Source organism: Salvelinus namaycush, chromosome 16 (genome assembly GCF_016432855.1).
Source record: "Salvelinus namaycush isolate Seneca chromosome 16, SaNama_1.0, whole genome shotgun sequence".
In the NCBI taxonomy this organism is placed as follows: domain Eukaryota; kingdom Metazoa; phylum Chordata; class Actinopteri; order Salmoniformes; family Salmonidae; genus Salvelinus; species Salvelinus namaycush.
Window position 1 is genome coordinate 22,087,196 of NC_052322.1, and position 18,646 is coordinate 22,105,841.

The 18,646-nt window shown below is 44.6% G+C and overlaps 1 protein-coding gene across 1 annotated transcript in view; it reads right to left on the reverse strand.

Annotated features, from left to right (window-relative positions):
- LOC120061184 (metabotropic glutamate receptor 4-like) overlaps nt 1-16,360 on the reverse strand; it is a 134,958-nt gene extending 118,598 nt beyond the window's left edge. Inside the window, exons 1-2 of the mRNA XM_039010789.1 lie at nt 16,325-16,360; nt 13,002-13,218 (exon numbers count right to left, since the gene is read on the reverse strand). Coding sequence (XP_038866717.1) covers nt 13,002-13,113 — 112 coding nt within the window. The 5' untranslated portion in view covers nt 13,114-13,218; nt 16,325-16,360. The remainder of the gene's footprint in view (nt 1-13,001; nt 13,219-16,324) is intronic.
- Between the last annotated feature and the right edge of the window lie 2,286 nt (nt 16,361-18,646).

Genomic DNA, 18,646 nt, shown 5'->3' on the forward strand with positions numbered 1-18,646 from the left:
TATGTGGACAACTACAAATACCTAGGTGTCTGGTTACACTGTAAACTCTCCTTCCAGACTCACATTAAGCATCTCCAGTCCAAAATGATATCTAGAATTGGCTCCCTATTCCGCAACAAAGCATCCTTCACTCATGCTGCCAAACATACCCTCGTAAAACTGACTAACCTACCAATCCTTGACTTCGGCGATGTCATTTACAAAATAGCCTCCAACACTCTACTCAGCAAATTGGATGTAGTCCATCACAGTGCCATCCGTTTTGTCACCAAAGCCCCATATACTAAACACCACTGCGACCTGTATGCTCTCGTTGGCCCTCGCTTCATATTCGTCGCCAAACCCACTGGCTCCAGGTCATCTATAAGTCTTTTCTAGGTAAAGCCCACTGGTCACCATAGCAGCACCCACACGTTGCACGTGCTCCAGCAGGTATATTTCACTGGTCATCCCCAAAGGCAACTCCTCCTTTGGCCGCCTTTCCTTCCAGTTCTCTGCTGCCAATACTGGAGCGAATTGCAAAAATCACTGAAGCTGGAGACTCATGTCTCCCTCACTAACTTTAAGCATCAGCTGTCAGAGCTGCTTAACGATCATTGCACCTGTACACAGCCCATCTGTAAATAGCCCACCCAACTACCTCATCCCCATATTGTTATTTTTTTTTTGCTCCTTTGCACCCAAGTATCTCTACTTGCACATTCATCTTCTGCACTATCACTCCAGTGTTTAATTGCTAAATTGTAATTATTTCGCCACTATGGCCTATTTATTGCCTTACCTCCCTAATCTTACGACATTTGCACACACTGTGTATAGAGTTTTCTATTGTGTTATTGACTGTACGTTTGTTAATCCCATGTGTAACTCTGTGTTGTTTGTGTCACACTGCTTTGCTTTATCTTGGCCAGGTCGCAGTTGTAAATGAGAACTTATTCTCAACTGACCTACCTGGTTAAATAAAGGTGAAATTAAAATATATATATATATATTTTAAAAAATCTGTGGATTTCACATGACTGGGAATACAGATATGCATATGTTGGTCACAGATGCCTTTAAAAAAAAGTAGGTGCGTGGATCATAAAACCAGTCAGTATCTGGTGTGACCACCATTTGCCTCATGCAGCGAGACACATCTCCTTTGCATAGAGTTGATCAGGCTGTTGATTGTGGCCTGTAGAATGATGTCCCACTCCTCTTCAATGGCTGTGTGACGTTGCTGGATATTGGCGGGAACTGGAACACACATCGATCCAGAGCATCCCAAACAAGCTCAATGGGTCGTGACATGTCTGTTGAGTATGCAGGCCATGGAAGAACTGGGGCCATGCATTATCATTCTGAAACATGAGGTGATGGCAGCGGATGAATGGCATGAAAATGGGCCTCAGGATCTCGTCACGGTCTCGCTGTACATTCAAATTGCCATCGATAAAATGCAATTGGGTTTGTTGTCCATAGCTTATGCCTGCCAATACCATAACCCCACTGCCACCATGGGGCACTTCTGTTCACAAAGTTGACATCAGCAAACCGCTCGCCCACACGACGCCATACACGCTGTCTGCCATCTGCTCAGTACAGTTGAAACTGGGATTCATCCATGAAGAGCACACTTCTCCAGTGTGCCAGTGGCCATCGAAGGTGAGCATTTGCCCACTGAAGATGGTTAAACACATTTTTTAGCTAGCTAGCTAACGTTTGCTCTGGTCCAATGTTAAACCAAATCGCAAGTTCAAAGACATAAAAAGTTCCTCAAAAGAAGTCGCTCTTACATAGGTAGAATTCTGTGGGCCTAATTCAGTTAATGCATGTCATAACAAGATGCCCAGTCGTTTCAAGGCAAGCTTCCTCCATCCTCTCCTCACCCGCAAAATGTATGTTGCATCTAGCGCCCTACACTGACTGGCAGCAGTGTTTTTTTTATCTTTCATTATAATTAAACCATGCTCTTACGGCAAAATACAATTTGCTCTTAATGACTTTCCTGTACAGATTAAATCACTTTCTCTCTCCATAGCAAGCTGATCTATGCGCACTGATATGTGAAGTAATTTAATGTTGTCACGTTCCTGACCTGTTTTCTGTTGTTTGGTATGTGTTTATTGGTCAGGGCGTGAGTTTTGGGTGGGCAGTCTATGTTTTCTGTTTCTATGTTGGTTTTGGGTTGCCTGGTATGGCTCTCAATTAGAGGCAGGTGTTTGACGTTTCCTCTGATTGAGAGTCATATTAAGGTAGGTTGTTCTCACTGTTTGTTCGTGAGTTCTGCGTGTATTTTATGTAAGTTCCATGTCCAGGTCTGTCTACTCCGTTTTGTTATTTTGTAAAATCCTTCCAAGTGTTTGTTTTCGTGTTTCATCGTTTGATTTAATAAATCATTATGTATTCACAACCCGCTGCACTTTGGTCAAATCACTACTCCTCCTCTTCGTATGAAGAGGAGGAGGAATGCCGTTACAGAATCACCCACCAAACCCAGATCAAGCAGCGGGTTAACGGACAGCAACGACAGCAGCAGTGGGTCAAGGAGGATTGGACATGGGAAGAGATTCTGGACGGAGAGGGACCCTGGGCAGAGCCAGAGGAGTGTCGCCGTCCCAAGGCGGAGCTGGAGGCATCTAAAGCGGAGAGGCGACGATATGAGGAGGCAGCACGGAAGCAAGGCTGGAAGCCCGCAAGTACAACCCAAAAATTTCTTGGGGGGGGGCTAAAGGGTAGTGTGGCGAAGTCAGGTAGGAGACCTGCGCCAACTTCCCGGGCTTACCGTGGAGAGCGAGAGTACGGGCAGACACCGTGTTACGCAGTAGAGCGCATGGTGTCTCCTGTACGTGTTCATAGCCCGGTGCGGGTTATTCCACCTCCCCGCACTAGCCGGGCTAGAGTGAGCATTGAGCCAAGTGCCATGAATCCGGCTCAACATATCTGGCCTCCAGTACGTCTCCTCGGGCCGGTGTACATGGCACCAGCCTTACGCATGGTGTCCCCGGTTCGCCAACACAGCCCAGTGCGGGTTATTCCACCTCCCCGCACTGGACGGGCTACGGGGAGCATGCAACCAGGTAAGGTTGGGCAGGCTCAGTGCTCAAGGGAGCCAGTACGCCTACACGGTCCGGTATATCCGGCGCCACCTTCCCGCCCCAGCTCAGTACCACCAGTGCCTACACCACGCACCTGGCTTCCAGTGCGTCTCCAGAGTCCTGTTCCTCCTCCACGCACTCTTCCTGTGGTGCGTGTCTCAAGCTCAGTGCCTCCAGTTTCGGCACCACGCACCAGGCCTACTGTGCGCCTCAGCGGGTCAGAGTCGGCCGTCTGCCCAACGCCTTCTGCACTGCCTGTCTGCCCAGCTCCGTCTGAGCCATCTGTCTGCCCAGCGCCGTCTGAGCCATCTGTCTGCCCAGCGCCTTCTGAGCCATCTGTCTGCCCAGCGCCTTCTGAGCCATCCGTCTGCCCAGCGCCTTCTGAGCCATCCGTCTGCCCAGCGCCTTCTGAGCCATCCGTCTGCCCAGCGCCTTCTGAGCCATCCGTCTGCCCAGCGCCTTCTGAGCCATCCGTCTGCCCAGCGCCTTCTGAGCCATCCGTCTGCCCAGCGCCTTCTGAGCCATCCGTCTGCCCAGCGCCTTCTGAGCCATCCGTCTGCCCAGCGCCTTCTGAGCCATCCGTCTGCCACGAGCCATTAGAGCCGCCCGTCTGTCCCGAGCCATTAGAGCCGCCCGTCTGTCCCGAGCCGCTAGAGCCGTCCGTCAGTCAGGAGCCGCCAGAGCCGCCAGCCAGTCAGGAGCCGCCAGAGCCGCCAGCCAGTCAGGAGCTGCCAGAGCCGCCAGCCAGTCAGGAGCTGCCAGATCCGCCAGCCAGTCAGGAGCTGCCAGATCCGCCAGCCAGTCAGGAGCTGCCAGATCCGCCAGCCAGTCAGGAGCTGCCAGATCCGCCAGCCAGTCAGGAGCTGCCAGATCCGCCAGCCAGTCAGGAGCTGCCAGAACCGCCAGACAGTCAGGAGCTGCCAGAGCCGCCAGCCAGTCAGGAGCTGCCAGAGCCGCCAGCCAGTCAGGAGCTGCCCTACAGTCATGAGCTGCCCTACAGTCATGAGCTGCCCTACAGTCATGAGCTGCCCTTCAGTCATGAGCTGCCCTTCAGTCATGAGCTGCCCTCCAGTCATGAGCTGCCCTCCAGTCATGAGCTGCCCTCCAGTCATGAGCTGCCCTACAGTCATGAGCTGCCCTACAGTCATGAGCTACCCTACAGTCATGAGCTGCCCTTCAGTCATGAGCTGCCCTTCAGTCATGAGCTGCCCTTCAGTCATGAGCTGCCCTCCAGTCATGAGCTGCCCTCCAGTCATGAGCTGCCCTCCAGTCATGAGCTGCCCTCCAGTCATGAGCTGCCCTCCAGTCATGAGCTGCCACTCAGTCCGGAGCTGCCACTCAGTCCGGAGCTGCCACTCAGTCCGGAGCTGCCACCCAGTCCGGAGCTGCCACCCAGTCCGGAGCTGCCATTAGTACAGAGTTGTCCCTCTGTCCTAAGCTACCTCTCTGTCCGGAGCTACCTCTCTGTCCGGAGCTACCTCTCTGTCCTGAGCTACCTCTCTATCCTGAGCTACCTCTCTGTCCTGAGCTACCTCTCTGTCCTGAGCTGTCTCCTCTATGTAGGAGGGGCCTTAGTGAAGGTTCCTGGACCATGGTCGGGGGCGAGGGTCGCCACTCAAAGGACGCTAAGGAGGGGGACAAAGACAGTGGTGGAGTGGTGTCCTCGTCCACCGCCGGAGCCGCCACCGCGGACAGATGCCCACCCAGACCCTCCCCTTGAGTTGTAGGGGTGCGCCCGGAGTTCGCACCTTGAGGGGGGGGTTCTGTCACGTTCCTGACCTGTTTTCTGTTGTTTGGTATGTGTTTATTGGTCAGGGCGTGAGTTTTGGGTGGGCAGTCTATGTTTTCTGTTTCTATGTTGGTTTTGGGTTGCCTGGTATGGCTCTCAATTAGAGGCAGGTGTTTGACGTTTCCTCTGATTGAGAGTCATATTAAGGTAGGTTGTTCTCACTGTTTGTTTGTGGGTGATTGTCGTCCGTGTCAGTGTTTGTCGCGCCACACGGGACTGTCTCGGTTTATGTAGTCTGTTCCTGTTCGTGAGTTCTACGTGTATTTTATGTAAGTTCCATGTCCAGGTCTGTCTACTCCGTTTTGTTATTTTGTAAAATCCTTCCAAGTGTTTGTTTTCGTGTTTCATCGTTTGATTTAATAAATCATTATGTATTCACAACCCGCTGCACTTTGGTCAAATCACTACTCCTCCTCTTCGTATGAAGAGGAGGAGGAATGCCGTTACAAATGTCGAGCTTAATGTACAAAACAATGTGACTTCAGAGGTTTAAAAAGGAATAGAAAGGAATTATATAAACTGTTACTTTGTATTTTTTGGAACCGGTTGAGAACTTTATTTGCTAGTCGGAACAGTGTGACGGAACAAAAAAAAGAATGCTTCTGTTCAGAACGAAACAATTGGAAAATAATTTTGGTTCCCAACCCCTGGTAGAAATATATAAAAGTTAAGAATCTCGTGTGAAAAGTGAATAATGGTAACATGCAGTACATTAAAAAAAAGATTCATTTTCAGAGGGTTAAACGGGATTGTAATCATTAGGTTAAATGTAACTTAACGTAGCAGGTGTAAAAGAAACGCTTGAAACAAGATCCCCTACATACTGGTCTTGACAAGAAGAAAAAATGTCATGAGAGGTTCTCTTCTGCATTGTTCAACCAATCCAGTAAAAGTGGAGGAGGAGTTAAGATGGAGTTAAGATGGAGTGTCACCTTATTAACATCCAAAAGTGGAAGTTGCGTCACAGGCTCTCTTTCCATTTCCCCAGAAAACCGGAACATCTGGTTGTTGGGGACTCGGCAAAGGTTAAATATAACAGATCCTAAGCAGTTTGAATTGCACAGTGCACTTATTATGCATTGTCCACATTGTGATGTGGGGTAGCGCCTCCTCTCTGTCTACCCTGTCAGGTGGGTTAGGCCGTGACAGGACAAAGTAAAGCCCGGCAGTATTGACTCAGTCTCTGTTTGGCTGATTAATAATGAGAGACCACATCCCTCCATCCCTCCATCTCTGCTCCGGGCTGGCCACTCTAAGATGAAAGGAAACCTCTCTGGTGGCTTTCTGTCAACCAGCCAAACCACCTGTGGCTTTGATTTTCACTTACTACACACGTTCATGCTTGCTGAAGCTTTCTGGGTCACTATCAAACTGCATCTATGTGAATCCATGGAGTATGTTTATGTGAGTCCTAGGCTTAGGAGACCGTGAGTACGTAACACAAATACCTTCTGTAGACGGCTGGTGCCCAGTATTTCATTACCTTTCTTCTTAGCCTTTTTTGTTCAAATACAGTACTTAATTGCAGCCCAGAAGGTAGTCAATATACTTCACATCAGCCTGTGCATCCCATGCACCATAATCAGCTTTGAATCAGATAATAATGACAGTAAATAATTGAGCTTGGTGGATATTCTAATCACTTTTCAATTACGGTTGGAATTTCTAGTCTCTCCTTCATTTACATTTTAGTAACTTAGCAGACGCTCTAATCCAGATTGACTTACAGGAGCAAATAGGGTTAAGTGCCTTGCTCAAGGGCACATGGACAGATTTTTCATCAAGTCAGCTTGTGGATTCGAACAGGCAACCTTTTGGTTACTGGCCCAACGCTCTTAACTGCCAGAATACCTGCTGCCCTTCATCACACAACACACTGATTAAATTGTGTGGTTTGTTGCTGCCTCTGTTTTATTGTATTGTCAATGCTTCATTTAACCAACATACCATGTGACATAATATATCAATGTAATCCATAGGTGGCACCACAGGTCCCAAAGTGGTGTGGCGAGAGAAAAAATTCTGGGGCCCGTAGTTTTTCCTGATCTGGTATCTAACCAGGTAAATCGTCGGACCTTATACGGTATGACGTGATTAATCTGTGTTGTAAAAAGGTTTAATATGGGCTATGATGGGGCCAGAGTAGTAGTCTTGCCCTTTGTAGTAGTCTTGCCCTTTACAACTGTAGGTATTAAAACATTAACTCACAGTCTATGTCAGCTATAGTGTTTATTGATTAATTCCAGTTAATCATTTTGGATTGAAAAAGTGTAGTTAGCCGAGTCAGCCCAAGTTTGAATATAAACCATTCACATTTTTTCACAAACAAATGGACTATAAATACACAACGTTACCACTTAGTTTATCCTGGCCAGAGGGACAGGGGGCATAGTATAAGAGTGTCCAATCAAAACACATCTTTTGAACAATGGGTAAAATACTGTGTGGATAATCCTCTAAGAAAACCAATGGTCCAACCCTCATGTCTCTATCATAATTCATTCAAAAGTTATCAGCGTTTTTAGCCTTGTAGGATGGGCAGAATTAGGGTGACTAAATCAATGGAGGCCAGTGAAAAAAAGTGGTCAGAAATCAGGAAAATTGCATCGCTTCAGCTAGGCTGGATTCTATGCAAGAATTAAGGCTACTGGCTAGTAGGTGGCAGAACGGAGTGCTCGGGTTTGGGTGTAGGGTTTGAGCATAGCCTGAAGGTAGGGAGGGGCAGTCCCTCTTGCTGCTCTGTAGGCAAGTACCATGTTCTTGTAATGGATGCAAGCTTTGACTGGAAACCAGTGGAGTGTGCAGAGGAGCATGGTGACATGGGAGAACTTGGAAAGGTTGAACACCAGGCAGGCTGCAGCGTTCTGGATAAATCGCAGGGGTTTGATGGCACAAGCGAGAATCCCAGCCAACAGTGAGTTGCGGTAGTCCAGTCGGGAGATGACAAGTGCCTGCATTAGGACCTGCGCCGCTTCCTTTGTGAGGTAGGATAGTACTCTACTGATGTTGCAGAGCATGAACCTGCAGGAGCGAGTCACTGCTTTGATGTTTGCAGAGAACGACAAGGTGTTGTCCAGGGTCACGGCAAGGTTCTTTGCTCTCTAAGAGGGGGACAACATGGAATTGTCAACCGTAATGGAGAGAGGTCTTTGAGCGGGCAGGCCTTCCCCGGGAGGAAGAGTAGCTCTGTCTTGTCGAGGTTGAGGTGGTGGGCCAACATCCAAGTTGAGACTATGCAGCTGCTGTTGTTAGTTGCCTACAGTGATGTGCTATCACGCTTGCTAAATAAATACTGGTGGAAAGTGAAGAACGCACAACGCGCACCAACACTTTGTGCATTGTGCCCTGGCCAGTGCGACATGTGATTTCTGTGAATCTGATTGGTCAAGACACGGAAAGAGCATGTAGCAGCACTCCGATGTGACGGACAGATAAATTGTGCTTGAGTTGACAGATCATGAGCCAAATCAGTCAAAAAAACAGCACTTACAGTGGGGAGAACAAGTATTTGAGACACTGACGATTTTGCAGGTTTTCCTACTTACAAAGCATGAGGTCTGTCATTTTTATCATAGGTACACTTCAACCTACCTGGTTAAATAAAGGTGAAATAAAAAAATAAAAATAAAAGTGCTGTGGCAAATGCCGCCTCGCCACACGTTTTCCGGCGGCCCTTGTGTAATCTGAGTACAATGACAAATCCAGAGTATGCTGGCTTCAATATCAGTGTTGGAAAAATTACCCAACTGTCATACTTCAAATAAAATAAAATTGTATTTGTCAAATGCGCGGAATACAACAGGTTACTTACAAGCCCTTACCAACAATGCAGTTTTAAGAAAATACCTAAAAAAGATAAGAAAAACAGATAATAAAGAGCAGCAGTAAATAACAATATTGGGGCTATATACAGGGTTAGCTGCTGATTAGCTGTTCAGGAGTCTTATGGCTTGGGGGTAGAAGCTGATTAGAAGCCTCTTGGACCTAGACATGGCACTCTGGTACCGCCTGCCGCGCGGTAGCAGAGAGAACAGTCTATGACTAGGGTGGCTGGAGTCTTTGACAATTTGTAGGGTCTTCCTCTGACACCGCCTGGTATAGAGGTCCTGGATGGCTGGAAGCTTGGCCCCGGTGATGTACTGGGCCGTACGCACTACCCTCTGTAGTGCCATGCGGTCGGAGGCCGAGCAGTTGCCATACCAGGCAGTGATGCAACCCGTCAGGATGCTCTCGATGGTGCAGCTGTAAAACCTTTTGAGGATCTGAGGACCCATGACACATCTTTTTAGTTTCCAGAGGGGGAATAGGCTTTGTCGTGCCCTCTTCACGACTGTCTTGGTGTGCTTGGACCATGTTAGTTTGTTGGTGATGTGGACGCCAAGGAACTTGAAGCTCTCAACCTGCTCCACTACAGCCCCGTCGATGAGAATGGGGGCGTGCTCGGTCCTCCTTTAACTGTAGTCCACAATCATCTCCTTAGTCTTGATCACGTTGAGGGAGAGGTTGTTGTCCTTGCACCACACGGTCAGGTCTCTGACCTCCTCCCTATAGGCTGTCTCATCGTTGTCGGTGATCAGGCCTACCACTGTTGTGTCATCAGCAAACTTAAATGATGGTGTTGGAGTTGTGCCTGGCCGTGCAGTCATGAGTGAACAGTGAGTACAGGAGGGGACTGAGTATGCACCCCTGAGCCCTGTGTTGAGGATCAGCGTGGCGGATGTATTGTTACCTACCCTTACCACCTGGGGGCGGCCTGTCAGGAAGTCTAGGATCCAGTTGCTGAGGGAGGTGTTTAGTCCCAGGGTCCTTAGCTTAGTGATGAGCTTTAAGAGCACTATGGTGTTGAACGCTGAGCTGTAGTCAATGAATAGCATTCTCACATAGGTTTTCCTTTTGTCCAGCTGGGAAAGGGCAGTGTAGAGTGCAATATAGATTGCATCATCTGTGGATCTGTTGGTGCGGTATGTCAATTTGAGTAAAGATACCTGAATAGAAAATGCCTGAAGTAAAAGTTTGACGCAGTAACATTCTACTTGAGTAAAAGTAAAAAATTATTTGGTTTAAAATATACTTATTAAATATCAAAAGTAAAAGTATAAATCATTTCAAATTCCTTATATTAAGCAAACCAAATAGCACCATGTTTTCTTAATTTATGGAAAGCCAAGGGCACACTCCAACATGCAGACATCATTTACAAACGAACCATGTGTGTTTAGTGAGTCCGCCAGATCAGAGGCAGTAGGGATGACCAGGGATGTTTGGTTGATAAGTGCGTGAATTTGACTATTTTCCTGTCCTGCTAAGCATTCAAAATGTAATGAGTACTTTTGGGTGTCAAGGAAAATGTATAGAGTAAAAAGTACAATATTTTCTTAAGGAATGTAGTGAAGTAAAAGTAGTCAAAAATATAAATAGTAAAGTACAGGTTCCCAAAAAAACTACTTAAGTAGTACTTAAAATTATTTTTACTTAAGTACTTTACACCACTGTTCAATATAACATCCTACATAGTTTGGGTAAGGATCAGTGAAAATGGCCATGCTCTCAGTATCATTAAACTGCAGGGTGTAATGGTCTAGCGCATGGAGACTTGGAGTGCGGGGAGCTTTTTGAGTTGAGCGCTCACAAGGGAAAAAGTCAGCAGTACAGCACTAGGTGAGAGGAATGCTAATTGGACATGTCATGGTTTGGTGGGTATTCATAGATTGCTTTCTGTTGCCACGGCGAATAAGAAGCCAAGCAATAAGGGGGGTTCAGCAAGTTGGCTTGGCAGCTGGATGGTGTGTTTTTACCTCCTGGCAGAGGTGCTTGGAAAGATGCAGTACATAACCCTACCATATTGTCTGTCTATCTGCGAAAAGAAGTGGGTTTGGAGTTTGCTGCTTTAGTTGAACTGAGCTCAACCTACTGTACAATAAATTAGCTCCACCGTGGCTAATCTGGTAGCCTACACATGGAACTCCCTTTCTGGAGGCTCCCCATGGTGCAACCTAGAGGCTCCAACCTATAAATTGCTGAGCCGGCTGAACTCTCCTCATATGAACTTCTCCTCCACAGAGCTGAGCAAGGGAAGCTGGAGGGCTCTGCAGGGGCACTCCTCCGCTTCCTCCGCCACTGGTCTCTCTCTAGGACATACAGTATGATGGGCAGCAGCTTGGAGCCGGCAGACGAGCGAGCCACAGTGGCACAGAGAGCGGTAGGCATGTCGGTAGTGATTACATTCAACCCCAGCGGGGGTCAGAGGTCAGGCTGAGCGTGTGCGGCCTGCTCCCTGCTCAGAGCTGACTGTATTCCCAAAGCTGTTCTACGCCCACTGGTGCTCCGGGCAGTCATGCTCACTTCTACTTCTCAGTTCTCTCTTGTTTGTTCACTTTCTAGCTATCTTTCAATACTGATTCATTTTCCCTTCCTCAACACTTTTCCAATCGCATTGGACAAATTGTTTTTAGTTTAGCCAGAAAGCTGAAACTAAATGTGGCTACGGTGCCCATTTCAGGACAATGACACTCGTAAACTGACAGAGGGTGTAGGGTCAGCAGGGCGAGCATCATCAACACATGAATCGGAGTCATAATAATGTCAAAAATACACACATGAATACACATACACACAGGTAATTTGTGCACATGGGGGGGGTCGGGGGAGTGGGGGGTGCGTAAAGAAACAATGATCCTCTATGGCAAATGTAAATAAATACATTTCTGTTTTCTATTAAGATATGAATTCATCAACATGGATAATTCATTCAGAAGCACTGACCTGTTTCACTTCCCAATATTTTAATTATTCATGCGCTTTACATTACAAATCAGTATCCACTTATTTTCAGATTATGCTGCCAAACGCCCATCAATAAGGGGCAGATTTGAGGCCAGGGAGACAGAGATGAACGGCCTAGAACTCTTTGCCAGCAAACAAAAAGAAACAATGAATCATTCCTTCCAACGTCCCAGACATGGCTGTACTGCTGCAATGTGAGAACACTTCTCAACCTTCATAACCTCACTTTGAAAAAGATTCATACAACTTTCAATTCCATAAAAACAGAGAGAAGACCTTTTGATCTGTAGCAGGTTCAAAATTTCTCAAGCTTTACTACCGCATGTTTAATTTATTCATGTTAGGCTATTTGATGCTATATGTTATTCTGTCAACTGTCAGATAAACCATTCTGTATTTGTTTGAGGTCAGCTGGGTTAATGCAAATGGGAAAATTGAATTATTTTATATGTACAGTATGATGTGTATGATGGATGATGATCGTCATAGTACAGCCAACAATATTATCTAATTTTCCTCGTAATTCATGACTGGATTCCATTCTTTGGGCCAAATGGCCATTACTATTATATCTAAAAGGTGTTGTTTGATCTGTGGATGGAATGCTCAAATGGAACAGCTCTTTTATGACTGTCTTTGCCTTTCATTTGAATTCTGAATGGTCACAACAAGATGAACTCCCCTGTAAACTACCCGACCACTCTGCCTCTAACACTTCATAAGGAGATACAGCTAAAATGGTATAATGCCATACCTGAAAAACTCTTAAGCAGATACAGGATGTGTGAAATAATACTGCAGAGATAAAAGCACTCAAAAGCTACAGGGTAATTTCCAATGAGTTCCCCTGCTTTGTTTGGTTCAGCTGCTTGAACATAGCATTTTATTTGAGGACTGACATCTGCATATCCACATAAAGGGTCAAGTGCCATTCAAGCTCTGTTAGTGTTTGCATTGCACAGAGATAGAATCCTTTAACAGCAAACAACCGATTCCGCTTTCAAGCCAGTAAATGAAAGTGCAACACTACTGTAGGCTTAACACACAAAAGCATGGCACCTATGTTAAGTGATTGGCCTCATTGCAATAGGGTAAATTTAACTCAAATGCAACATGATAATGAATTTAACTAAATGTAGCTTTTCCAATGCCCATAAATCTATGGATCCTGAGGGTTTGTGAGCCAAAAGATCGGGAAGTTTCCATACCCAACCAATTTGTGACGCCATGTGATGTCATAATAGGTTCCTGATTGCAGGAGCCAATCAAAAATAATATTTAATTAAATAAGACCAAGCATGTATGTGGAACAGTGAAAAGAATGTTCAGGTGAGATAGAGATGACTCACCGTCTTCGCGGGACTTCTGTATGAAGGCGTCCACACCACTCTCTCCATAGTTGCCCTCTGATGCTACTGTGGAGACATAATTCCAGCGCATGGCTTTGACTATGTCCACCATTGCCTGTGCCTGGTAGGTGTCCGGAGGCACGACGCGGGAGAAGAAGTCATAGCGCGTGTTATCACTCAGCTCTGGAGCCGTGGAGGCATAACTCACCTGTGGGATCTGAGGAGAGAGAACAAGAGGACATGGTGTGAGCACATACTGTAGTTCCACTTTATAGTATCGATATATGCTGGAAGGAATGATGGAAGTTAGTACATCTCAATTGTCTCTTATTAAAGACAAGTTGTAGGTCATTTTTAATTTACAGAGGTAATCACTGTAAAAGGCTTTGTGAGTATGCAGTCAGCTCTCAGTGCTTTCATATTAGTCCAGAGGACTCCTGACTTATAGAATGTAGAGGCTTGATTGGCTGTGTTAAAAGCTGACACCCTATTTGAGAGATAAGTGTTATTAAACTAGTAAAAGTAGTTTGTAAGGGGTCATTTCATATAAAGTTAATTTTGTTCCTAAGGGGAAAGGTCTTTGGTGGGCTGATGGTAACATAATTGAGCAAAGTATATCAAACATTTATGAACTATCAGGATTGTTTCATTAACCACCCCTCTCATCTCTTGGATGCTGATCAATACTATCAAATGGTCAATTAAAAGCCAACCAGTTAAGACAGATGCTATGCTTTTGTGTGTTAAGCATAGTGTTGCACTTTCATTTACCTAAGAGTTACTGGCTTGAAAGCGGAATCGGTTGTTTTCTGTTAAAGGATTCTATCTCTGTGCAATGCAAACACTAATGGAGATTGAATGGCACTTGACCCTTTATGTGGATATGCAGATGTCATGGTGAGAGACAGTCCTCAAATAAAATGCTATGTTCAAGCCTACACCATGCTACACCATGGCCAAATTATGCAACATAGAGATACATTTTGGGTTCCACATGCATGCTCTGTTAGTCTATTTAATGAAATGTTATGTTTTGGGTTTATACATTTTATATGGGAATAGTTTCAAATAGCATTTTCAATGACGAGGTATGATTTTCTGTTCATTCAGGTGACTGATGAGTAAATGAGACATCAGGACTGAGGTGAGAACCTGGATTTTACTCCATAGGGTAAACCTCAGAATAATGGTTACTGTAGTAATCATATGTGGTATTACACTTCTGTACACTGAAATATTGACACCTAAGGAGAGTTTAATGGAAATATTGACACCTAAGGAGAGTTTAATGGAAATATTGACACCTAAGGAGAGTTTAATGGAAATATTGACACCTAAGGAGAGTTGAATGCTACTATTTCAAAAATGAAGAAAAATGTCTGTCTGCTCACTCCCACATCTATGTGCACAGACTTTGTCCCGCTATGATGTCATATACTGTAGTCCTCTGCAAAAAATGAGCACAGCATTTCTCAAGAGTGTCAAGACAACTCTGAGAATAAACCTCAAAGTTGAGATGTTGTAGACAAAGTGTTATTCCACTTCAAGCTGCCCTCAAGCCAATCAAGTAACACCAAAGCTATAATAAGCTCATTTAAATTAGATTCTCACAGACTAGAAGTGATTCATTTGGGGGTGAAAAGTGTTAACAGACAAGGGCCTTTGTTCCAGGGCCTGTGATAACACATTTTTAAAGTAACTTGACAAGGCAGTCTTGTGTTTTCCCAGCATTCACAAGGGCAACATTGTTTTTAGTTATTTTGGTGGAGAGAACAAGAATATGGTAATAACATAAACTGTATAGTTTTGGTGATGTATATTTGACTACAAGAATACAATTCAAAGTAAAATGTGCATCCTTGATAACATATTTTACAAACATATTCCCTTTATGCCTCCTTGAAATGATGTGCACTGTGGAGCACGTAGTCTCTCTAGACGAGTTGCCTTCCACAATGTACCAACGCTCCAGCTTATACGTCTGTAGAAGTTCTGCCGTCAGTTGGGACAGAGAATGAGTCAGAAATGGAAGGTGCATCAGAGGTGCCGTATTCACTTGTTGCTCTAGCTTAACAGGACCACAATTCCAGCCTGCATTTTAAGCCCTGCCTACCCAATCTCATGATTTGTCTGTCTGATTATTATTACTTTTTTTTAATCGAAATGTCCCAGGGTGTAGAAAGGAAAGTAGTGGGCATGTGGAAAAGAGAGGGTGTGTCAAAAAGGAAATAGTGGGTGTGTGAAAAAGAGCGGGTGTGTCAAGGAAATTTGTGGGCTTGTGTTAAGCAGTGGGTGTGTCGCAAGGAAAGTAGTGGGCATGTGGAAAGGAGTGGGTGTGTCAACCAAATTAGTGGGAGTGTGGAAAGGAGTGCACGTGTCAAGGAAATTAGTGGGCTTGTGGAGGAAAGTAGTGAGCGTGTGGAAAGGAGTGGGTGTGTCAAAAGTAGTGGGTGTGTCAAGGAAAGTAGTGGGTGTGTGGAAAGGAGTGGGTGTGTCAAAAGTAGTGGGTGTGTCAAGGAAAGTAGTGGGTGTGTGGAAAGGAGTGGGTGTGTCAAAAGCAAATTAGTGGGCGTGTGGAAAGGAGAGGGTGTGTCGAAAGGAAAGTAGTGGTTGTGTGGAAAGGAGTGGGTGTGTCGAAAGGAAAGTAGTGGTCGTGTGGAGAGGAGTGGGTGCGTTGAAATCGCTCTGCTATAGGTAAGACAGTTTGGAGTTTAGAAGCCAGAGGATGACTCCGAGTCGTACGTCACTTTTCGTTTTACAGAGATAATTGTACCTTTTCAGTTATAAAACGGACAAGTGTTTTATTTTTAATTAAAAGTACTAATGATGGGTGTACTATTGCTTCACCCTGATATTGGCTACTAGGTAGACTTCCCATGCCGTTGCCGGGACAGAAGTGCTTGTCAAACGGGAGCTAAGGGCACGGTGTCCAAAACATACTGTAGTTGTTTGGTTTTCATGCAAGCATATCCTATCACTATGTCCCACAGTTATACAAAAGATCACACGCCAGTAGAAATGGTAACATTGTTTGTTAGAGTTTAAAGTTACATTGTCTCACCAAACTGTAGCCTACTCACCACAGTGGATTGTTTGTGGACCGATTTGGAGAGTGAGAGCTGGTGAAGCCACATGGTTAGCCAGCAAGTGCACACATGGTCAGTTTTCCTAATACATTTATTCTATGTTATCTCTATGTTATAATATGTCCTGATATTGGGACATGTATTGGCCATTGATATGATGACATTTGATAAGTATTAATTGTGATGGGAATTATAAATGTTGCATTGATGAAATACCTGTTTAGGTGGTCTTCTAACCTTTTCAGGTTTCTCATTTCGGGAGAGTTTAGGAAGGAGTGACATGTTTCCTCTGGGCTCTCAACTGAGGAATTATTGATGATCTGTCTAAGGTATAGTTGTTCCGTCTAGTTTGAAGGTGCTCTGCCTTAGAAGCCAGTCGAAGCTTCTGTATATTTACCATTTAGATTATTGTTTGTTGTTTTGAAAGTATATGTCAGTGTTCCTCAACATCTTGTACATATTTTGGATCCATCTTCACTTTCTGCACCTGTAAATAAATACCACCATTTTGCAATCGAATCCTGCGTACCTCTTGATGCTTCTCACCCCACTGACAAGACCCTGGGTCCACTATTGATCTCGTCAACCAGTCGTATAAATCCTCTTTTTCAATGTATGCATTAAATAATGATAAGTCAAATGGTTTCCATATTATTTGTGCCTGTGCCAAAAATCTACTGTAATAATAGATCTTGATTCACTCTGCTGAATGTACTGTTGTAGTGTCAGTGCGGAAGTCTTAAAGACTGCCTCGAGTGCTGAACACTTTTCCCACTTGATAAGTAATCTCTATTCCTGCTTGCTCAAGTAATTTCAGATTTATGATGGTCAGTGATCTTTCCGTAGCTTCTTCCGTGCACACTTTGGGATTTAACTGAGCAGATTTTATGACACTCAATAATGAGTTTCATGTTACAACATAAAATACAAAGACACCTCTTCTTATGCTGATGCACTTTTGATTGGCCCCAAGTCCCTGTAGGTTATAAATTACACTGCTAGACAGTGAAAAGCTCTAGTTGGCAGTACTATTTGATATGTGTATATACAGTATATTATATAGTATATACATCACATACTACTCATAAGACAAAGCAATTAGCCTATTATAATGTTTATCTGACTCCATAAGATAAATAGCAATATTTTTTTTAAGCATTTTTAATATAACCTTTATTTATCTAGGCAAGTCAGTTAAGAACAAATTACAGACTGGTACTCAATAGTGATGTGTGGAAAAAAAATCTATACAATTACATATCGCAATATTATTTGGGAACCAAAAAAGTGTTAAACAAATCAAAATATGTTTGGATGTGATCCTGGTTATTTGAAGGAAGATCATGACTGCTGTATGACCCTGATACAGACATCTTAGATATGACTGACAGTTTAGTGAAATTGGCCTGATCTCTCTCCAAATGTTTTCTGTCACTAGGCTACAGCTACAGCCTCCAGGGTTATTGGCATATGCTGTCACCTTGAAGAATCACCAGGAAGAGACCGACAGATCTGGAGAGACAGATGTTGACTTAAGTAAGTTTTCAGAATGTTTTAACCTCTAAAAGCCTTTGAGGGGGTGACTATGGAATTGTTTTAAGAAGGTCATACCATGGATAGTTTAGCTATTTGATTTAGAATTGTCGGACCCCTGTGAGAATCCCGCCAAAATAAAACAATTATTTGAACACATATTGAATTTGGCCTTTACTATATAGCCCATATAAATGCATTGAATAACACATTCATAAATGGCAAAAGATACAGTAAAAAAAATAAGGAATACAGTTTTGAAGTGTTTTTCCTTTATCTAGGAGATATAAGAAAGCTCAGGAAATATGTGTTTTTTGGACACATACACTACATGACCAAAAGTATGTGGACACCTGCTCATGTAACATCTCATTCCAAAATCATGGGCATTAATATGAAGTTGGTTCCCCCTTTGCTGCTATAACAGCCTCCACTCTTCTGGGAAGGCTTTCCACTAGATGTTGGAACATTACTGCGTGGACTTGCTTCCATTCAGCCATTAGAGCATTAGGCACTGATGTTGGGCTATTAGGCTTGGCTCGCAGTCGGTGTTCCAATTCATCATAAAGGTGTTCGATGGGGTTGAGGTCAGGGCTCTGTGCAGGCCAGTCAAGTTGGAAAGGTGACATCTTATGGCACTGCCACATTGAAAATCACTGATTTTGCTTCAGTCTGGTTTTAGACCCCATCATAGCACTGAGACTGCACTTGTGCACTTGTGAAGGTGGTAAATGACCTTTTAATGGCGTCAGACCGAGGCTCTGCATCTGTCCTCGTGCTCCTAGACCTTAGTGCTGCTTTTGATACCATCGATCACCACATTCTTTTGGAGAGATTGGAAACCCAAATTGGTCTACAAGGACAAGTCCTGGCCTGGTTTAGATCTTATCTGTCGGAAAGATATCAGGTCGTCTCTGTGAATGGTTTGTCCTCTGACAAATCAACTGTAAATGTTGGTGTTCCTCAAGGTTCCGTTTTAGGACCACTATTGTTTTCACTATATATATTTACCTCTTGGGGATGTCA